The 21915-nt window shown below is 39.6% G+C and overlaps 1 protein-coding gene across 1 annotated transcript in view; it reads right to left on the bottom strand.

Annotated features, from left to right (window-relative positions):
• Positions 1-21915, bottom strand: part of MAST4 (microtubule associated serine/threonine kinase family member 4) — a 167742-nt gene that overhangs the window by 103629 nt on the left and 42198 nt on the right. The window contains exon 3 of the mRNA XM_077773585.1: positions 14057-14145. Coding sequence (XP_077629711.1) covers positions 14057-14145 — 89 coding nt within the window. The remainder of the gene's footprint in view (positions 1-14056; positions 14146-21915) is intronic.

Here is a 21915-nt window from a genome sequence, read left to right on the forward strand (position 1 = left end):
TCACCACAGCTGAACTCTCTAAACTTGTGAGGCTTGCCCCAGTGTATGTACACCTTAACATTTCATGAATGTTATAATGCTCTGTAATTACCCCTGTTACCCCTAACATAAAAGCTTAGAACTTGAAAAGCCTGCAATTTGCATAGCTTTCTGGAGGAGTACTCACACATGGCTGCAATAAATACAAAAATCTGTATTGAAGTGTCATTAAGGCAGAAATTGTAATTATGCCAGAGTAAGTTCAAAGACATAGATGGCATTACCGTGCATATTTAAGAAAATGCTCTTTAGCAAAGATACTCAAATTTAAAATACAGACGTATAAACTTCCCTTACTTAAAGTTGCCTGAGAGGTACAGGCCATGTAGGCTACGGTGAGTGTCTCACGCCCTAGCAGAGGCACTGGCACTGGATGTAGACAGCTGGTTGATCCCGTACTAATGGGACCCCCGCCTCAAGTTCTTTGGTCTCTACGGAACGGTATGCTTTTCTGTGATACAAATCCAGACACTCTTAGCTAGCTAATGGGCTGAAGACGACAGGCTGTACAGACACATAAGCTCAGAGATAATTTGGGGGTAAGCTGGTGAAGAGTATGCAGGAAACACCATAGTCACTGTGACAATCACCAAAGCTGTCCAGTCTGAGACCATCGAGTTCTGAAAACCCTAAGGGTGAGCAGGGCAGTGATTTAAGCAAAGATTTTAATCGCACCTTTTTACATTCTAGGTGATCGTTTATTCGATCACCTAAACATATACGGTGATACGAAAGCAACCCTCAACATTAGGTAATCTCCTCTTTTTCAACAGATCGATAAAAAAGAATCTTTTTTAGCCAGTGTGAATACATAAACTTCCAGAGATTTAGAAGATCTAGTAATACATGTCACTTATCCATTTTACAACAGTGAAGTATATAATTATCACATTGTGTGGTATTTAAATCTGAAAACATCTAAGCCCACAGTAAACACTGTTGATAAGCCAATTATTTTAATTTCTAATTGTAATATTTATAAAATCTGAAATTAAAACGATTTTTCAACTTCACTAACTTCCAAGAAAATAGGCTATTTTGAGACTTTTGTGTCTCAAGAATCCTCTCCCCTCCAAAACTTGTAAAAATGTCTTTCCTCACAGAAAAAATAACTTCAAGAATTCTCAAAGTCTATTTTCTACAGTTCAGAGTTCCTTACTTATGGTGAAACACTGCCTTCGTTTGACTACTCTGTGGTTTAGGGAGGTGGCATAGCACCTGAACATCCAAAGTATTTTTTTTAATTCAAAGACTTTTTAAAAAAAAATTTTAGAGAGAATGTGAGTAAACAAGCAGAGGAGAGGGGCATAGGGGGAGAGAGAGAAAATCCAAAACAGGCTTCACACTCAGCGCAGAGCCCAACACGGGCTTAATCCCCAGACCCTGGGATCACGGCATGAGCTGAAACCAAGAGTCGGATGTGCAACCGACTGAGCCACCGAGGTGCCCCAAATATTAAAGAGTTAAGAAAGGCAGGAGCTCCCTCTCAGCTTTTAGCATCGGTTAAAACAGATAATATTATGGAAATGGTAAATGAAAGATTTGCTAAAACTGCTTTCAAAATATAGTTCCTAAGACAATGCACTAAAACCTGCAGGGCTTTGTAAGTCATAAGGTGTTTCAGAGGACTTTCTCTTTACAGGGGGAAACAAATCTTGCTTTCAGTGAGGAATGTGCTACATTTTTGGTCATCAAAACATGAAGCTCTGTGCATTTCTTTATGAAGTTACTTATTCTTTCAACAAATATTTGTTAAGTGCCTTGTAGAAACTGAGGTCTTGATGTTAAAATCCACCATTTCCTCTTTCTGGACACTCCTGTCTTCTCTTCAATTCTTGCATACAACATTCTCCTCTTTCCCTCCTGCCTCTCAGGTTGCTGCTGGTGACTTGTCCTCTCAGAACCTCTAAATGTTGGCAGTGTAGACTCAGCACCCCCATTCCGCCGGGTTCGATATTCTTTTCACTCCAAAACTCTATCCCTTACTGCTTTCATTCCCTCTCAAGATTTTAAATACTGTTAATGAATGAATGGCTTCCAAACTTGTATTATGGACAGACTCAACCTCTGAGTTTCAGACCCATAAAACAATTGTTCCTTTAGGTCAATTAAATGTATCACGGGCATCTTAAACCCAATAGGCAGCAAAGTGAATTTTTCAGCATTACCTTAAAAGTATTCTTTTCATCCTCTCCATCTCAGGAAATGACCCTTCCGGCCATCCGTACTCTCAGCAAGACACCTGCATGCCACCTTTGATCGACTCCCTCTCACCTCACACCTAATGTACCACTAAACACTATTAATTCTAACTTGAAAAATAGGTAATTAAGATTCAACTGGTACTTTAGCAACCAAACCAAACCAAAGAAAATCCACAGTTAATGCATAAACATAAAAAAAAAGTTATACAATTCTGAGTTTAAAAATAAAAATGAATGAAGAACCATCCCCAATGGATGAGAGAGTCAAATCTTCTTGAGTGGCTGCCATGTTCTATAAATAAAATAAAAAATTAACTAATCACTTAACACAGGGAAGGTTTAAAATTAAATTTAAAAGGGAGCTTTCAAAAGCTTCAATTTATGATGAAGGAGAGAAAAAAACCTAAACCAAAGGCCATACAGATTAAATTCTACATTTATAGATTTAGAGTATATGAAAGATGTCAATTATTATATTACTACCAGGAATAGATTACATATATACATTATGATCTTCTCAAAGGACCAAAAGAATAAAGTCAAGTCACAGGGCTGACAGTCTGCATGAAGGCTTTAAAAAATACTAATGATGTTAGTATACACCTCTGATTAGTGATTCAACACAAAGCAATATCAAAAACTAGGAAAATACACTGACGTCAGTCTATCTGATTTTATCATACTTTTCCTTAAGCAGGAAGGGCAGTATGTGTCATTACTCAAGCCAACAATTGGCAATTACACAAAGGCTTAGAATTAAAACAGAACTGTGACTGCAGCATGGAATAAGAAAGGTGGTATTCTCCATAATTCAGAGAAAATGATTTATGAAATACTTGAAATCACAGGAGATGAATTGTGAAATTATATAGCTTGGACAAACATACTAGATTAGGAAACCTGGTCTTGGGACCTTTGAGGATTTTAATGAAGCCAGATGATTCCAAGGTGATATTTCACTTCATTGTGTGATTTGCTGATTTTAACCTCCGTAAAATGAAATCCTGAGGACATTGGATGCTCTGGACTGAACACAAGGTTTTACAAGTTTAAGTTGGTATGACTGAGATCTACTTAAAATTAGGGAAACAAGACAATGATTGACTCTATCAGAGATTCCTCTTGAGTAAAAAAAAAAAAGTTTCCATCATTTTAAACAGCGGTTATATGGGGCATCATGAAACCATCTCCATTAGGGCTAACAATCAATTTGCTATGACTCTGCGGGCACATAATCTTGATCTGTCCTAGTACCCAAATATAAACAAGCAAGGGGGCCATTTGACTTGTACCATCATGTGTACATGGCCAAAGGAGGTGAATGCCTTGTCGAATGAACATTTTTATTAAAGACCTACAAAGCTGATTGAAACAATTTGGCAAATACTGTTTCAAGCATGGAAAACCTGCTGAAGGCTTCTGCATGAAAGTCACAAAATGAATGAAAAAGATGTACTATCACACTCAGGGCAATGTCCCTAGTCTCACTTTATCTAAGGAGAAATTTTTCACTGATACCTAAAGATCACTAATTTCTAAGTTGTTCCCACCAGTCAACTAAAGTTCACAAGTAACAGCTTTTCCTCTGTATGCAACATATAAACTTGGTACCACAAGTATCGGAGAAGAAATACCTAAGTATATTCAGCAAAGCTCCTGTTGCTCAAAAACCCACTCCCTTTCGGGAAAACCATCACCCTGTACAACAGATGACGAGTATGAGAGGGTAAAGAAACACGTAATTGATACTAAAACTAGTGAAGCATGAAGAGAGCAGGACCAACAGTGAGGTCAGAGTGGCCAATTCTCAGAGCAAGACCGGTCTTGTTAAAAAAATAAATAAATAAATAAAACTCTACAGCAACTAGACAAGAGGGCAACGAAAGTGGAAGAAACCAGAAAGAAAAAGACTGACAGACTGGACCACAACAAAAAAAAAAAAAAAAAAAATTAAAAAAAAAAAAAAAAAAATAAGAGAAAAACCTTACCTGTTACTCAAAAAGCACCATTTAAAAACACTCAGCAGATATTACAAAAGATTAAGAAAACACGCACATGAAAAATGCTAAGATATTCATTCATGTTACAGCTATTAGAATGGCCATTATCAAAAAGAGATATGAGTGTTGGTGAGGATATAGAAAAAAGGGAACTGTGGGTATGGCTGGTGAGAACGTAGACTGGTCCAGCCATTATGAAGAAAAAGATGAAAGTTCTTCAAAAAATTGAAAATAGAATTATGATCCAGCAATTCCACTTCTCAATAAATATCCGAAGGTAATGAAACCACCATCTCAAAAACATATGAGCAGCCCGTGTTGGCTGCAGCAGTCTTTACAATAGCTGAAACACAGAAACTACGGAAGTGTCCATGAAGAGACAAAGGTATAAAGAAAATGCAGTATACATGTACAGGAATACTAATGAGCCATAGAAAAAGAAGGAAATCCTGTCATGTGCAACACCATGGGCAGATCTTGGGGAGAGCATATTAAGTGAAATAAGTCAGACAGAGAAATACAAATGCTGTATAATCTCATAAATATGTGGGCTTTAGAAAAACATAAGTCTTAAAAACCTCATCAAGAGTACAAGATTGAAGGAAAAAACCCTACGAGATTGGTGGTTGGGGGTGGCGGTGGGGGCCGGGTAGGTGTGATGAAAGGTGTAATGAAAGTGGTCAAAAGGCCCAAACTTCCAACTATAAGTTCTGGAATGTAATGTGCAGCATGGAGACTACAGTTAACAATACTGTATTGTACATTTAAAGTTGCTTAATTAAAGAGTAAATCCTGTAAGTTTTTATCACACATGCAAAGTTTGTCACCTATATGAGATGATGGATATTAACTACACTTACTTCCCAATATATCCATATATCAAATCATGTTGTATGTCTTAAACTAATACGATGTTATATGTCAATTATATCTAAATAAAATTGGAAAAAAATACTATGATATTCTCTTTGGCTTATATTAATAGACCCTATAAAACTATACCATGACTGCTGGCAAGGGTAGACTAAAATAGAAAGTTTCAGCAGATGAACATGACAGTTTGAACATACATGTATACATCTACCAATATACACATGTACACACATTCAAGAAAAAAGGACAAGACATGCAATGAAATGTTAGCAGGGATTATCTCTGAGTAGTGAGCTGATAGGAGATTCACATTTTCCATGTAATTTCTGTTTTCTACAAACTGTCAGTTTCACTTTGCTACAATCAGAGTATCACATTTTGTTTTTTTAACCATAACAGCCTAGAAGATCAGAGTCACAGACACACGGCCTGCAAAATTTCTTATAAGATTTTACATTTTTTTTTTTTTTTTTAAAGGGAAAAGGGGGGTGGGGGTGTGGGANCACTCCCCTGGTCTACTCCATCCAGACCATCTTCTTTGAACTCTACTTCACTGTTTATTTTTTTTATTTTATTTTAAAAAATTTTTAATCTTTATTCATCTTTGAGACATAGAGACAGAGCATGAGCAGAGGAGGGGCAGAGAGAGGGAGACACAGAATCCGAAGCAGGCTCCAGGCTCTCAGCTGTCAGCACTGAGCCTGACATGGGGCTCAAACCCATGAACCATGAGATCGTGGACTGAGCCAAAGTTGGATGCTCAACTGACTGAGCCACCCAGGCACCCCCCACAGTGGTTTTCTTTCCCTGTCCCTATCTCATTGCCAGTTCTTTGCATCAGCAATGCCTGTCTGCAAAAACCACTGTGTGTACATCATCTAATTCAGAGTCATGTCTAAATGAATGAGAACACTGATACAGCGTAAATGCAGGGAGAGCATGTTGTCACGTGGTGAGACCAGTTCTCATGCGGGGCTCAAAAAGAGACTCCAAACAAGTCCAAAAGAGGAAGGTCCTCAGAATTTTCTGAAATAAGAAAACCTTCATTGAAAAAAAGCATACATGGCATCCCACACTTTCTACCTGATTTTGTGCACTGACTTGTATTTGTTAAGCCAATCCCCCCTCACCCCCCAGGAGGCAGGGAGGAAGGACAATGANTTGTTTTTTAAATGGCAAAGAGTGATGTGGATGTTGGTAAACAGATTAAGGACTTGGTTGGCACCCAGGGCCAAAATACCAGGCTTTACCAAATCCTTTAATGCCCAGCTACACATCTTCCAAACTTAGGGTTCCCATTCTCAGCACAGTGGGTTATTACAGTTTCTCACCAATATTAGGGATGCTCAGGCTCAAGTCTGGAACCCTGGAATGCCCACTCCCCTGGTCTACTCCATCCAGACCATCTTCTTTGAACTCTACTTCACTGTTTATTATTTTTATTTTATTTTAAACAATTTTTAATCTTTATTCATCTTTGAGACACAGAGACAGAGCATGAGCAGAGGAGGGGCAGAGAGAGGGAGACACAGAATCCGAAGCAGGCTCCAGGCTCTGAGCTGTCAGCACTGAGCCTGACATGGGGCTCAAACCCATGAACCGTGAGATCGTGGACTGAGCCAAAGTTGGATGCTCAACTGACTGAGCCACCCAGGCACCCCCCACAGTGGTTTTCTTTCCCTGTCCCTATCTCATTGCCAGTTCTTTGCATCAGCAATGCCTGTCTGCAAAAACCACTGTGTGTACATCATCTAATTCAGAGTCATGTCTAAATGAATGAGAACACTGATACAGCGTAAATGCAGGGAGAGCATGTTGTCACGTGGTGAGACCAGTTCTCATGCGGGGCTCAAAAAGAGACTCCAAACAAGTCCAAAAGAGGAAGGTCCTCAGAATTTTCTGAAATAAGAAAACCTTCATTGAAAAAAAGCATACATGGCATCCCACACTTTCTACCTGATTTTGTGCACTGACTTGTATTTGTTAAGCCAATCCCCCCTCACCCCCCAGGAGGCAGGGAGGAAGGACAATGAAATGTAGATCACAAGGCTCACAAGGACTTCTTTACACGTGTGGGATGTGGGGCACCTGGATGGGTCAGTCAGTTGAGCCTCTGACTCTTGATTTCAGCTCAAGTCATGATCGTGAGGACATGGGGTCAAACCCTGCATCGAGCTCGGCAATGAGCGTGGAACTTGTCTGGGATTCTCTCTCTCCTTCTCTCTCTGCTCCCCCCTGCTTGTGCTCTCTCTTTCTCAAATTAAATAAAAAAGAAAGAAAGAAAGAAAGAAAGAAAGAAAGAAAGAAGGAAGGAAGGAAGGAAGGAAGGAAGGAAGNAAAGAAATAAAGAAAGAAAGAAAGAAAGAAAGAAAGAAAGAAAGACAGACAGACAGACAGACAGTGGGATGTAAGAGTTTCTGTTGTGCCACACATGTAAGTTCCTACTTGGAACTATATTGATTTCCTATAATCTCTCCAATTCTCTGATTATTTTTACCCCCATGGGCTTCCTTTAGGAGGACGCTTCGAAGGGGAGCTTGGTGAACAGACTAGCAGCAAATAAAATGGTGACTCATCCTTCAGAAATGAGGTACCTATATTATCATAAAATAATTTATGAAACTTTTTCTAACAACTTACCNTGGGATGTAAGAGTTTCTGTTGTGCCACACATGTTGTAAGTTCCTACTTGGAACTATATTGATTTCCTATAATCTCTCCAATTCTCTGATTATTTTTACCCCCATGGGCTTCCTTTAGGAGGACGCTTCGAAGGGGAGCTTGGTGAACAGAGTAGCAGCAAATAAAATGGTGACTCATCCTTCAGAAATGAGGTACCTATATTATCATAAAATAATTTATGAAACTTTTTCTAACAACTTACCAACCATATCCATATATACATGGAAAGTTCCCTTCTTTAATAATTCCTGGCATTATCCAATAGGAACGTCAGACCCCTTTTCATCTTTCCTTCCAGACTCATTCTAATAAATGAATCTAAGCAGTCACCTGCAAATTCCCAGTGAAACAATTTTTGAAGACACAAAAGGTTAGGTATTTTGGCAAGAGAGCAACATTTGCTCTTAGAACATAAAAAGCCTGGAGTCACTATCCAATCAGATAAGGCCTTTCAAAGAAGGAATGCTCTCTGGCTGATGGCAGGAGAAGTTAGAGATCTGCAGCATGAGAATGACTGCATGTGTCACTGTGGGCTTGAAGGGGGAGGAAGGCAGCCTGGAGAGGATGAAAGTGGCTTCTGGCTGATGGTCAAGATGAGATAGGGATCTCATTCCTACACCCGCAGGGATCTGTCCAAAACCTGTATGAACTTGGAAGGAGACTCTTTCTTCGTCTCCAGATGAGAGTCCAGCCCAAACGACACTGTGATTTTGGTCTTATGATATGCAGAAAAACCAGGTGAGGGTTCCTAGGAAACTAGGAGATTGTGATTTGCCACCTTTCTTTTATTTTGGCCTTAGGATACCTTGAGAGCCCCCTGAGCTCTCACAAGTCAAGTGTACCGGGGCTTCTGCCCTATGGAACCATAAAATTAAGAACTGGATATTGTCTTAAGCCACTAAATCTTTGGTAATTTATTACAGAGCAATGGAAAGATACGGCAGGTTTGTTTGTTTGTTTTCTTTATTGGCTTTATTTTTAGAGGCTTATAGGATGATAAAACTGCTATATGCTAATCTCCCTACCTTCCTATTACCCAAAGATAAGCAATGCTAAGTTTCTTCTTTCTCGGTCCAAAAATTTCCTATGAATATGCATGATATACAAATTGTATATGTATGCATATATCCAGTCTAAAACACACACAAACACATATAAAGTTACATGATGTATTTTGACTTATCTGTTTTGGGCATCATTCCTTTTGTTGAAAGGTCTATTGTATGTATTCATTTTGAGAGAGAGAATCCCTAGCTGGCTCCATGCGGTCAGCCAAGAGCCCGATGCGAGGCTCAATCTCATGAACCGTGAGGTCAGGATGTGGGCCAAAATCAAGAGTCAGACACTTAACTGACTACGCCACTCAGGCGCCCCCGGGTTTGGGCATCACTATAATATCAGAACATAAAAGTCGATCTCATTCCTTGTAACAATCAGGCGGTACAGGATTCTATGCCTTAGTCATTTTCTACAAAGCCAGTCCCCTGGCTGGTTAAATGATGAAGTGGTAACAACTTAACTTGCCATTTGCTATTTACAACTAGCTAGACTTGTTATTGTCTGTTATTTTGTGAGAACATCAGTAGATAAATTCTTAGAGACGAATGTGCCAGGACATCAGACAAAGGCAGTTGTGGTTTTTACCAATAGTGCAAAGTGCTAACTGAAATGGTTGCACCCATCTACATCAACACTTATATCGTGCGACAGGGCTTACTTCTGCACAACCTTGCCATCACCGGATTCTGTCAATTTTATAGAATTCTTGGGAGTATACTAGGTGGATGGTACTCTAATTATTCTGGTTCACATTTCTCTTTCTTTAAAACATTTTTTTAAGTTTATTCATTTTGAGAGAGGCAGGGACATCACGAATGGGAGAGGGGCAGGGACAGAGGGAGTCAGAGAATCACAAGCAGGCTCCTCACTAGCAGCACAGAACCCAACGTGGGGCTTGAACCCATAAAACCATGAGATCATGACCTGAGGCGAAACCAGGCACCACCTAGTTCACATTTCTCTTATGATCACCATGAATCATCATTTCATATTTTTGGGGAGACCTTTCTATTTTTTTCTGTGACACGCTGTTTATATCTTTTGCCCATTTTTCTCCTGGTACATCTACCATCTTCATACCAATTTATACAAGCTCTTTGTGTATGAAGGCAATCAGATATACATCAATTATGGGCATCAAAATATTTTTCACACTTTATTTTCTTTTGATTTTGTTTATTACAGAGAAATTTTCACATTAGGAGATAGGCACTAGTCTTTTCCTTTGGTAATTCTCAATTAAATTTCATGCTTAGACTCTTCCTGGAACTATGAGTCTGTGATTGTCTACCTTTCTTTTTTTAATGGGACTCCCATTCACTGCTCTTTTAGAAATCCCTGGCTCTCAACAAATACTATTTTATTTTTGGAGATAAGCTCCAGAGGACCATGCCAGTATCTTTTTCCTTAGAGCATGACTGACATAAGCACAGAAATAAATTCACATTCTCATCTCTATCAATTCATCTGATAGGTATTAATTCATGTGCCAGTGATGAGTGGCCTGATTCACAGAATCCCGACCTTAATGAGAGAGAGAGAGAGAGGGAGAGAGAGAGAGAGAGAGATATGGAGAGAGAGAGAAACAGGGAGATGAAAGTCTAACTTATCTTTTGGGTCAGAAAGCATGGAGAGATGATAGCTTTTCTGGTTTTGTTTTTATGTTTTTTCCTAAAGACATTTAGAAACTCTCACCTGGCATTCTGTGTATCAAACACACAACAGAGGAGGTAGCAATAAGAGATAAAGAGGCATGGTGAGTGGGCAGGCATTCATATCACCAAGAAAAAAGGTCTTAATTTACATTTCCAGGGCAGCTGGGTGGCTCAGTGGGTTACGTGTCTGACTCTTGACCTCGGCTCAGGTCATGATCTCATGGTTTGTGAGTCTGAGCTCTGAGTGGGGCTCTGCTCTGTGGGCAAAGAGCCTGCTTGGGATTCTCTCTCAGATCATGACCTGAGCTGAAGTTGGACGTTTAATGAACTAAGCCACCCAAGCGCCCCTATCTTTCCCTCCTTCTGCCCCTCCTGTGCTCATTCTCTGTCTCTCTTTCAAAATAAATAAACTTTAAAAAAATTACACTTTCTCCTCTTATTATACATAAATAGGCAACATCCAGTCGGCGATAAATGTCATTTCTCACACACAAAAAATGTCTGACAGAGCTCGTTCGGAGAGAAGAAAAACATGCTGCCTCTACAACCTAAGGAAAAATGCTCTCAGAACCTGAAAGACAGGCTTCCCTCTGCCCACTCCTCTGATTCAATACTAAAGTGATGTTTGAAGAGAAAAGAATTCATGCCAAGTCTACACAGAGAAAAAGAAAAATAATTAAAAGGATCATTAAAGTCTTCAGCACATTTTCTTTAAGCTCAATATTAGCACTGAAGAAAATCACAGCAATAAAAGACCAATCAACAGGCCCATAAAATAGGGTACAATTACTATGGAACATTACAAAGAGGAGTAGGATTCAATTTTTTCATCGCCATTGAATTCTATGTCAGAAATAAAATTCGTGATATACATAGCACTTGTATATACTGCCGGGCACTGTGAAAGAGAAAATGTAGAGACAGAAGTCTAGCTCCCAAGTAGGTATTGGGCCTTGCCTGCCTCTCTGTCACCTTGTGCTGTTAGGACAATAATGTAATAGAAATCTCCAAGGTATAAATGGTAATAATATAAATAGCTGGGTACCCCTCAAGCAGCTCTGGAAATACAGTATGACCAAGTGTTTACCCCTCGCCCACTGATATCCTCCTCACACCTTCTCAGAGGGAACTACTGTCATGTAAGTGGCCTTTAAAATGATGTTTTCCTTTAGACTCGTACAAAAAGGTATATATACACATACTTACATATAAATGGGTGTGTGACTATGTGTGTGTATATTGGCATGAGGCTACATATTGTGTTTAGGGATAAATATTCTTTGTAGCCTCATGCCAACCTTACAGGAATGGTTTCACCAATTTTCTTTTGTGGTTTTTGCTTTTTCTGCCCAGCCCTCTGAGTTTCATCCACATGGATATGCACAGCCCTCTAACATTTGTTTTCTGTGTGCATGGCGTTCTGGGATGACTATGCCACAACTCATTTATCCATTTCCCAACCAGTGGATGGCTATTTAGGTTGCTTCCTATGTTCAACTCTTCCAAACAATGCTGCTATGAATAGTCTAGAACATGCTTCTAGGACAGTCTAGAGTGCCATTTCGGGACTTCAGTGATTTTGCTTCAGGATCACCATTTATCAGTGCATGTGTCACCTTTTTCACTTTGCCATCTTTTATTTACTTTTTATTTACTTTTATTTCCCTACTCAAGGGAAAACACATTTCATTCCAAAGAGGCAACCATCTCTCTCCCTCCCTTTGTCTCCCCAAACATGCTACAGGTAACTCCTACTCTCAATCAGAAAGCAACTCTGAGCAAAAGGAATGCCTTCCAGGAAAGAGTAATGATTTGACTTTTAAATAGGAAATGAGTATCATCAGAAAGCCCCTTGGGGTGAGAGTGCCCACCAGTGCACAATGACTAAAGGCTAAATCACTCATCTTCTAACCACTATCCTTCACAATCCTGCAGACAGCTTCCCAAAACATAGATCCTTCCCAAAGTCCTTGAAAGGCACTCAAAATCAGAATCCCTTATGCTCTCTGGCTTTCATCTGTCTTTCCACCTTTATATTCTCTTACAGTAACGCACACACAACACCCCACAGCAGCTACACTGCTAATTCCCCTTCTCTCATCCACTCCATTTCTGCCAACTCAAGTCTTGTCTGGCTTTTCAACATCTCCATCAAGTGGCTCCTTCATACTCTCCCATATGTTCCTGTTTGGAATTAATCCTTCTTTCTTGCACCATCATGGATATAACTTAAAAGAAAAAAAAAAAAAGCAGAAACAAACAAAAAAACCCCACAACATACCAATCAATCTTCACTGCATGGTTTTTCAAATATGGCTATACCTTCCTTGTAATTTGTACTTGCAGGGGCAACTGGGTGGCTCAATCTGTTAAGTGTCTGACTCTTGATTTCAGCTCAGGTTATGATCTCACAGTTTTTGAGTTTGAGCGTCATGTTGGGCTGTGAGCTAACAGCACAGAGCCTGCTTATGATTCTCTCTCTCTCTCTCTCTCTCTCTCTCTCTCACACACACACACACACACACACACTAAATAAGCTTAAAATTAAGGGTCTCACCTCTTAAATCTTTATTGTACCTATAGAGATTATAAATGTAATAGATAAGTTATATATGCCACTACCAGGTTAAACTTCAGACAAACTCTGGCACACATACAAGAAACATTCCAGACTATTCATGGCGGCACTGTTTGTAAGAGCAAATGTAAGTAACACTAAGCTCAACTTTTAGGGAGAAAACATGCTGAATAGTTCTGTTGGAGGTTAAGACCCATGGCTTCAACATAAGGGCATCTTGACAAACTAAGTATTTTAGGCTGAAGAAATACAAGAAATGGCATGCGCAGCAAGGTTCTTCGGACCTGGACCTAAAGAACATCAAGTCCTCATGTGAGAGGTGTCCTCCCTAGACTCTGAGCAAAGGAGCAGACAAGGGACACAGACGACTGTGAATGCAGAGCCCTTGCTAAATTTGCCCCAGTTTACTTGAGTTAGTTTACTTCTGTCCTATCTTTGCACAACGTGTTACTCTTCATCAGACCTAGCTCACCTATGGGTCTTCATTTGCTTATGAAGATTCCTGTGTCATGGAAATCTTCTATTAAGTAAATGTGTCTGTTCTACTCTCGTTAACCTGTCTTTGGTTACGAGATTCCCAATGGAGAATGTAGAAGGGTAGAGAACAAGTTATCTTTCTTCCCCTAAAGTTCTTAACACCAATTCTCTTCATGTGAACGAACATATATGCATTCCCCAAGAAAGTCCCAACGTGGAAATAGGTCTTGCATCATCCACACACTTAGAAATGGAGAAATGAACAACTGAAAAAGGATCCCATATAAAAAGAAATTCTCAATTTCAGAGCACAAACACTCTGACAGAGAGGACCAGTTTTGGCCTAACATACCTGAAAGAACAATGTAGCAATGAACCAACAGGAACACCAAGATAAGGTATAAAGACACACCTGAATTTCAACATGCTCGGATTATTTTAAGAGCCAGCAAAAAGTAAAACAGAACTGAAGAAAGGGTCATGAATTACCTGCATGAGCAGAGAGAGGTGAGTGTGGTCGAGGCAATGCTGCTGACTGTCCATTGCCTATCAAACTTTTCCGGTTGCTTGTTCGGCAACTGTCAAAAGGAAAAACAAAAACCAAGTTGCAAAAAGCAAATAGAGTATGGGTCAGGCCCAGGTATATTCAACATACACACACACCAGAGGTTGGGCAACCTATCTGCTCGTGCTATTGCTTAGATTTCTGCAAGTTAAGATGCACTCGCTAATATTTGACGGGTGGCTGCCTCTTGGATATTAGAAAATATAATGTATTCATATAGCATAACACCATCAGTATTCCTCACCAGCAGTGAAGTTATAATCAAATGCCTTCTTTCCACTCCTGACTGCGAATAGGTGACATTCCATACACCCAAGTGATAAATTAAGGATTCAAATCAGCAAACCACAGGTAGCATCTTGGATGACATGAAATTCCTAATACAAAATTACATGCAATGAAGCGCAATGACATTAATCTTATGATGATGCACTAATTAAAAATCTAATTATTTAGACAAATTTCCTATTTGTGCCTTTTGTCAACAGAACAGCCGATGCCTAAGAGATAGGTATTTCTCTACTGAGTCATTTTTCATCTTGTATACTACATTCAAAGTCCTTATTAAGGTAAATATTTTGGAATAAAAAAATTAGAATCCAGGTGGTATTAAAGTAAGAGTAAAAATGTTTTGCCAGAGGCACACCACCACTGTTTTAATCCCAGTACTCACTCAATAGAAATAAACTACCTGTGGGCACAGGGCAGCTACTTTTTCCTGTTTCTGCCAGGACAAAGGTATAAAATGCCTATCTTGATTCGAAATAAGTCTCAGAAGCAGCAAAGAATAAGACACATGCAAAACTGGCTGATGAGGAGGTGAATATTATCTCCCTTTCATCTGCTTCTCCTTTAATACAGATTGGTGCTTCACTCTCTATTATCAGTCAAGCAGTGAGAAAAAGGTTAATAAAACCCGGCATGTTCAGGGGACTGTGATTCTGCCCTTCTACACCAGGGCTGCCCTCAACCACCATTAAAGGTTTAGTGTAATGTCTTCTTTAATTCAGAACACACCTGTTATAACAGGCTGTTCAAAGAGAAATTTTCACCTGACTTCTAAATAAGGTATTGTGGACGAATCCGAGACTTTGCAGAGAATATATGAAAGGAACGTTTCTAAGTATTCAAATAATACATTTCAGAACCAAACTCAATTTCTTTCAACAATATTGACTTGGGAACCAATTCTCTCCCTTAAATGTTTGCTGCTCATTATCATTTATCAACATTCCCATATTTATAATTTCTTAAGGTCAGGCTGCATCATTTTATTTTCCTTACTGGAACAATCAACATCCCTTAGCTTTATCTAGGAGTTTAATTAAGATCATGTTTACTCAGCCTTAAAGAAGTTGCTGATTAAGAACAGACCCTTGATACTTAATTATAAAGGTAGATTGTGATATTATCAACTCATCTATTAAGAACCATATTTGACCTATTAAATTCATAATCATTAAATCAGATAGTATGATTGTTTTAAAAAGATACTGTATAATTTAGTGATAATTCAAATTAATGTCTTCTTTCATTTTAATACAGGAATATTAAACATACCAACTTGCTATGGTTAATAAAAGAAATTATAAATGATTTATAACCTGGAAATCTCAGCAAAGTTATTTGTTAACTGAGCAAATTAACTGAAACACGAGTTAACTGCCAGAAAACTGGCCATGTGTATTATTTTTTACATTTAGCATTTGATCTAAATCACTTAAGAAGATATTCTCTTGATATTCAATTACTGGTGTTTATGTATGTAAATAAAATTTTCAATAATAAATGTCTATCAACAGAAATAGTAACCTAATGATTATCTTAAATAGGGTTACTGGTAAAATATCTAAACTTAAAGATAAAACCTACAAAATGGTATTTCCTGAAAAAAAACTTAAATAAAAACCAGAATTTTCCTAACAAACATACAGAATGACCAGTATACTACTATAAGCAAAATCAATTTAAATTTAAATCAAAGAAAAACAGAAGTAATTTTCAAAACTGTTTCAGTTATTTAAAGTCTAGCCAGAAAGGCTGAAAAATACTGATTTTAAAAATGTGATTCAGGGGCACCCAGGTGGCTTAGTTAACTGAGCCTCAGACTCCTGATTTCAGCTCACGTCATGATGGAGCCTGCTTAAAACTCTCTCTCTCTTTCTCTCTCTCTCCCTCTCTCTCTCTCCCCCTCACTCTCTCTGCCCCTCTTCCCCACTTGCGCTCTCTCTCTCTGTCTCAGAAAAAAGAAAAGTGAATTTAAAAAATCTTAAAAAAAGAAATGTCTAAATAAAACCTGCAAATGGAATATACTTGCATGATCACTATAAAAAATAGAAAAATATAGTAAAAGTTTATATGACATTCATCCTGTGTTTGCCTATTCTCTATAAAGACTTGTAGTCTTTACCAAAAAATGATTATGAATGCAATTTTGCGGAAAATAAAAAAGATTCTTCATTTAGGAATATGTGAGCAAAAACAAAAAAGTTAAAAGCAAATTGTTTCAGAATTTCAGTAGTTTACCATAATTAAGGTGCTGGGAATATTTTGCACAAAACCGTAAATAATCAGAGGCAGATCTTATTGACAAATGTTGTGAACAAGCAAAGCTGAAAGGGTCTTCCCCAACCTCTATATGGACCTTGAGCATGAAGGGAGAGACAGTATTAAAATTTTAACAGACTTGAACTGTTCCTGAATCGGTCAACAATCAAACAGGAAGCTTTTAAACATGAAATACAAATCCAGCCTTCACAAAACACAGGCCAAGGAAGATTCCTATGTATACACAAAATCAGACTTTATACAACACAGGTCAAGACAGACTCCTCTGTATACACAAAATAAATCTCTATAGTCATGAACTAGGGACTCGGCCTTGCGAATTCATTTATTTGTTGCTAACATTCTTAAGGGTAAAGTGACATTTTATACTGTATTTAACCCCCAAATATCAATTCCTGATATGTATATTAGCACTTCTACAGTCCTAGGAGTCTGAGGTACTCTCAGACAATTTTCCAATGGCAGAGGATTATGGCAGTCATCCAGCCTCCATGCGACCTGGTTCTGATATGTCTGACAGTCACCTAATTGTATTGCCCTAGGTACCTGCTTCCCAATAAATGAATTAAAATCTGATTTTAACCCTGAGTAAAACAACTCCTAGTTGGCAGGATCTATGAATGTTTACTACCTACACTGCCACAGCACCTGGCACTGCCCACATTAATGGTCATGGTGCTGCTATAAGAGGCCGAGCTGACCTCTGGCTCTTTCCTGAAGATGTAAGGAGAAGCTCGTGGCATCACAAATCAGGGACCCCAAGTGGTGGTGACTATGCCACACACTCATTTAATTCATAAAGGGAAGAAAGACTAGCTACATTGCCACTTGGACAAAATTGAGGTTCATTCTCTGCCACCAGCACGACTAAGCTGATTCGGCTTGCTGACTTTTTCTTAAGCAGGGTCACCCACAGGAGACACAGTGGTTGCCTTCCTTACCAGGTAAAATAGGAATAGCAGAAATCTCAGCCTGCTTGAAATGTATCCTTATCTAGTAGTTTGAGCTTTTAATTCAAGTTTCAACTACTGGTCCCATAGTCTGCTTCACTCTTGAAAAAGGAATGGAAGCCATTTCCCCTGCCGGTGCTCGGATCTAGAAGCCAAACACAGGAATGTCCACTCCTGTGGACCACACCAGGTACCACCTCCTCCCCAGTTTACCACCTGAAGCAACACATGGAGACGCTCTGCTTCTGGACAACATCTCAGATTGTTCTATTAGTTTGGAAGGTGACACATTGGCAGAGATTCTTTACTTGCAAAATCTGCATTTGGCCCAAGAAGACAGCCACTGACTACTTGTGAATTAAGGAGAGAATGATAATGCCAACTAAGTATTTCTTTTCACCTCATTCCTTTGGTTCCTCTCCCCATGGACCAACTACACACACATACACACAAACACAAGTACTTCTCACTGGGTGGACCTGGGATCTGAGAAGAATGGAAGGTGGAAATACAATGACAGAACTTGTCAGTGAGTGGGACTGGTCAGCCCCTGGGGGCTGGGAGGCAAGGCAGGGAGGGACAGAACACTCTTGAAGAACGTCAGGGCTAGATGTGCACGGGGGCGGAGATGTTTTAGAGTGACACAAGGCCGGCACAAGGAAGTGTTTGTCTGCGTGGTTTTTGGCTCAGGCAGGTGATGTGAGGATTGCCCAGGGCACCCGTCCTGCTCTGAGCTCACTGTTCCCATCACCAAAGCATTCCGCAAGGAGCTGCCGGATTTCCTAGTCACTACAAACAGTGCCTTCCGTTTGCTAGGAAGATAAAGAGACAGATCCTACATTTCACCATCTAAGTCAGGCCTGACTCAAAAGTGTGAGGTGGGGCAGCTGGGTGGCTCAGTCGGTTAAGCGTCTAACCTGAGCTCAGGTCATGATCTCACGCGTCACAGAGCTCTGTGCGGACAGCTTGGAGCCTGGGGCCTGCCTCAGATTCTCTGCCTCCCTCTTTCTCTGCCCCTCCCCTCCTTGCACTCTCTGTCTCTCTCTTTCTCAAAAATAAATAAACAGTAAAAAATCAAGTCATCTTTAAAAAAAAAAGTGAGGGAAAAGAGGTATGCGGGCTACCAAGCTGAAGGAGGGGAAGGGAATGTGGTGTACATATTTTTGGTCCAAAGCAACATATTCTCTACGTGCCCAGGTTGTCCTTATGCTAAGGACATGAAGGGCTTGCTGGGCCTGTAAATGTTTCACAGCTGAATCTGTCACATCTTCCCTGGCTGAAGAAACCTGTTCGTTATCCTGTACGAGGGCTGGTGAAGCTGGAACGCCTGCACAGACTGTGGCCTTTTGCAACTGTTCTGAGTAGCTGAGATCCAGTTCAGTTTTCAATGACACTCATTTTGAGACATGACTACTCATCATGTCTGACCATAGCAGGACACGCTGCAGAGGGGAAACCACAACGGGCAGTCATCTCCAACATCCACAGCCGCCCTGAAAGGCTCAATGTCACGTATGACTGGCCACGACTGAGAGGCCACCAACCCGTGGGAGGAGGGCCCCAGGATTTCAGAGACGCTAGGCTCCTATGTATTAGTTCATCTCGAGGAACAACTTGATAAATGTGCAAGGTAGACCATTAGGGATCAAAGCTTCATGGGATGTGAACAGGTGCTACTTTGAATCCCTTAACAGAATCTGAACATTTCAATATTCATTTAACAAAAACGAAAGCTCAAGTGGAAGGAAGTGGGCATGACAGGGAGACAGAAGCCGTGTAGCTCAGGTCGTATTGCTGAATACATGCTACAAACCAGGAAGGCTTCACTTTCTGTATCTGTACAATGAGTGAGCTACAGCCAGATGAGAAAAACACTTGGAAATTTATTGTTCTTTTGTCCAAGACGCTTTAAAATAGAGAAGCTACAGAAAAATAACAATTCCCACCGTCTGGACTGAACAATGGTATCACCTTGCCATGTTCATTCCCAATCATATTGGTGAGATGGGGGAAGTGTACCCTTTTACATGCAAAACAATAAACACGTTCCACCTCCCAACCAGACAACTCTGAAAAAATTGTGGCTGGGAGCATTCCCGTTCATTTTGGTACTTGAGCACAATGACATGCATCTAACAACACTTGTGTCCGTGTGTACAGTTTCACTAATGGTATCACGTATGAGGCAAAACTGATAAAGATGTGGGATTGTGCAAAAGAGATAGATGGCTTTCCTCGCAATGGCTCATTAGGCTTTATACAGTGGACTCCCTAGGGGATTACCTGATTTTTCTAAGGATGGACAACTTCTATGGTCTTTTTACTGACTAGGCTATTTTTAAAACTCTGTAGGGGTAGAAGATAAAGTGGAGGAAACTGGTAGTAAGCCAAATGACTCTTGTCCACAAAAATGCAAACAAATTTTCTATGGTCCAGATACAACTGATAATCTCCAGGAAAGGATGATCCCAAACACTTAATAGCATTGTCCTACAAGATAATAACCAGTTTTGTGCATCTACGAGCAAATTCATGTCATCATTCCTGATTAAGAAAATATATATATATGTATATATGTACACATATGCATACCTACCTCTGAGTTTCAAAATCTTTTCATCTTTTTAAATCTATTACTGCTATCCTCATTAGTTAATAACAAATAAAATCTTTAACATGCAGTCATTTTATATTTCTGTGGCAGTTACACTTTTTCACTTTGGTAGAAATTATACTTTAGTACACACTACAAATTATAGGTATTATGCAACTTACTTTTTACCCCCCTCAACATTATGCTTTTTGAGATTTAACCATGGCAACATAAATATGGGTCTAATTCATTCTTGTTTTAGGTTATTCATTTGAAGCAAATTTTAGAATTCTTAAATGCACTAAAATTATATATATCATGGACATTTCTTTTTCCTTTTCTGCAACAGGAAAGATCTAGGCCTCTGCATGTTTGCAAATCACACTGCAAAAGCCTAGCCAAGTATCTATGAGCTGTACTTTGAAAGAAAAATTATAGTAAGCAGCATAAAGCAAATCTTCCTTAAACATGTGTGGACACCTTACCCCCAAATCCTACTTACTCCACCAGAGGCTGTTTTGTCCTTCTCTCCATTTCTGCCTTCATACCACTTTCTTCTCCCAGAAGTAACTTTTTGTTTTTCTGATGTAAATCAACCCACCCCCTTTCTCGAGGCTACTTCAAGCCTACAGATGTACCCCTTTTTCTGAACAGGTTAGAAAGCGGCAGAGATCCAAGCTTGAGTATTCATATCTCTGTGACATAAGGTGAAGCTGGGCACTGCCAGCATCCCACTATGGTCTGTGAAATCAAAGCTCCACATAGGCTTTCCATCATTTATTCAACAAATTACTTTTGGAGATGCTGTTATGTGCTAGGTATACTCAGCAAAAAACCCTGGTGCCCTCAAGGGGCTTACATGCTGGAGAAAGCAGTGGATAGTAAACACAAAAATGAGTAAAATTTATAAAATCTATATTCAATGACATGTATGATAGGAGAGATGGTGACAGAGAAAAATAGTGCAGAGGGGTGCCTGGGTGTCTTAGTCATAAGGGTATAACTCTTGGTTTTGGCTTACGTCACGATCCCAGGGTTCTTGAGTTCAAGCCCTGCATCAGGGTCTGTGCTGATGGCTCAGAACGCACTTGGGATTCTCTCTCTCTCCCATCCCCTCTGCCCCTCCCTTTCGTGTGCACTCATGCTCTTTCTCAAAAGCAATAAAGAACATTAAAAAAAAAAAAAGGAAAAGAAAAAAATAGTTCAAAAGGTAGGACAGGGAGTGCAGATGTGGCAAATCACAACTGTAAAGAGGTGGTCAGGAAAGGCCTCCCTGGGGAAGTAAGAAGTGAATGAGGCCAGAAGGGTGAGGCATCCGGCATTCAGAAAGAGCAAAAGGCCTGACACAGGTGTACAGTGAGGCAGAGAGACAGTGGAGAAATAGCAGGGACCTATCTGTAGCAGCATGAAAGTCCACAGCATGAAGCTCGGTCTCTAGACTGGAGAAAAAGGAAAGCCATTGGAAGGTTTTGAACATCAGCTGACTTTTGTCTAAAGAGAAGAAGGTTCAGGCTACCAGACGGAAATAATCAAAGAAGGAAGTAGGGAGGCCGGTTAGGATGTAAAGCTGATGTGCTAATCTATTCCACTCTTGTGACTGTACTTAAAAATAAAGTATTTTATTTCAAAAACTCTTACAAAAAAAAAAAAGGACCCAAATTCAATGCAAGAA

The sequence above is a fragment of the Crocuta crocuta genome, unplaced genomic scaffold (assembly GCF_008692635.1).
Source record: "Crocuta crocuta isolate KB4526 unplaced genomic scaffold, BGI_CrCroc_1.0 scaffold383, whole genome shotgun sequence".
Lineage (NCBI taxonomy): Eukaryota > Metazoa > Chordata > Mammalia > Carnivora > Hyaenidae > Crocuta > Crocuta crocuta.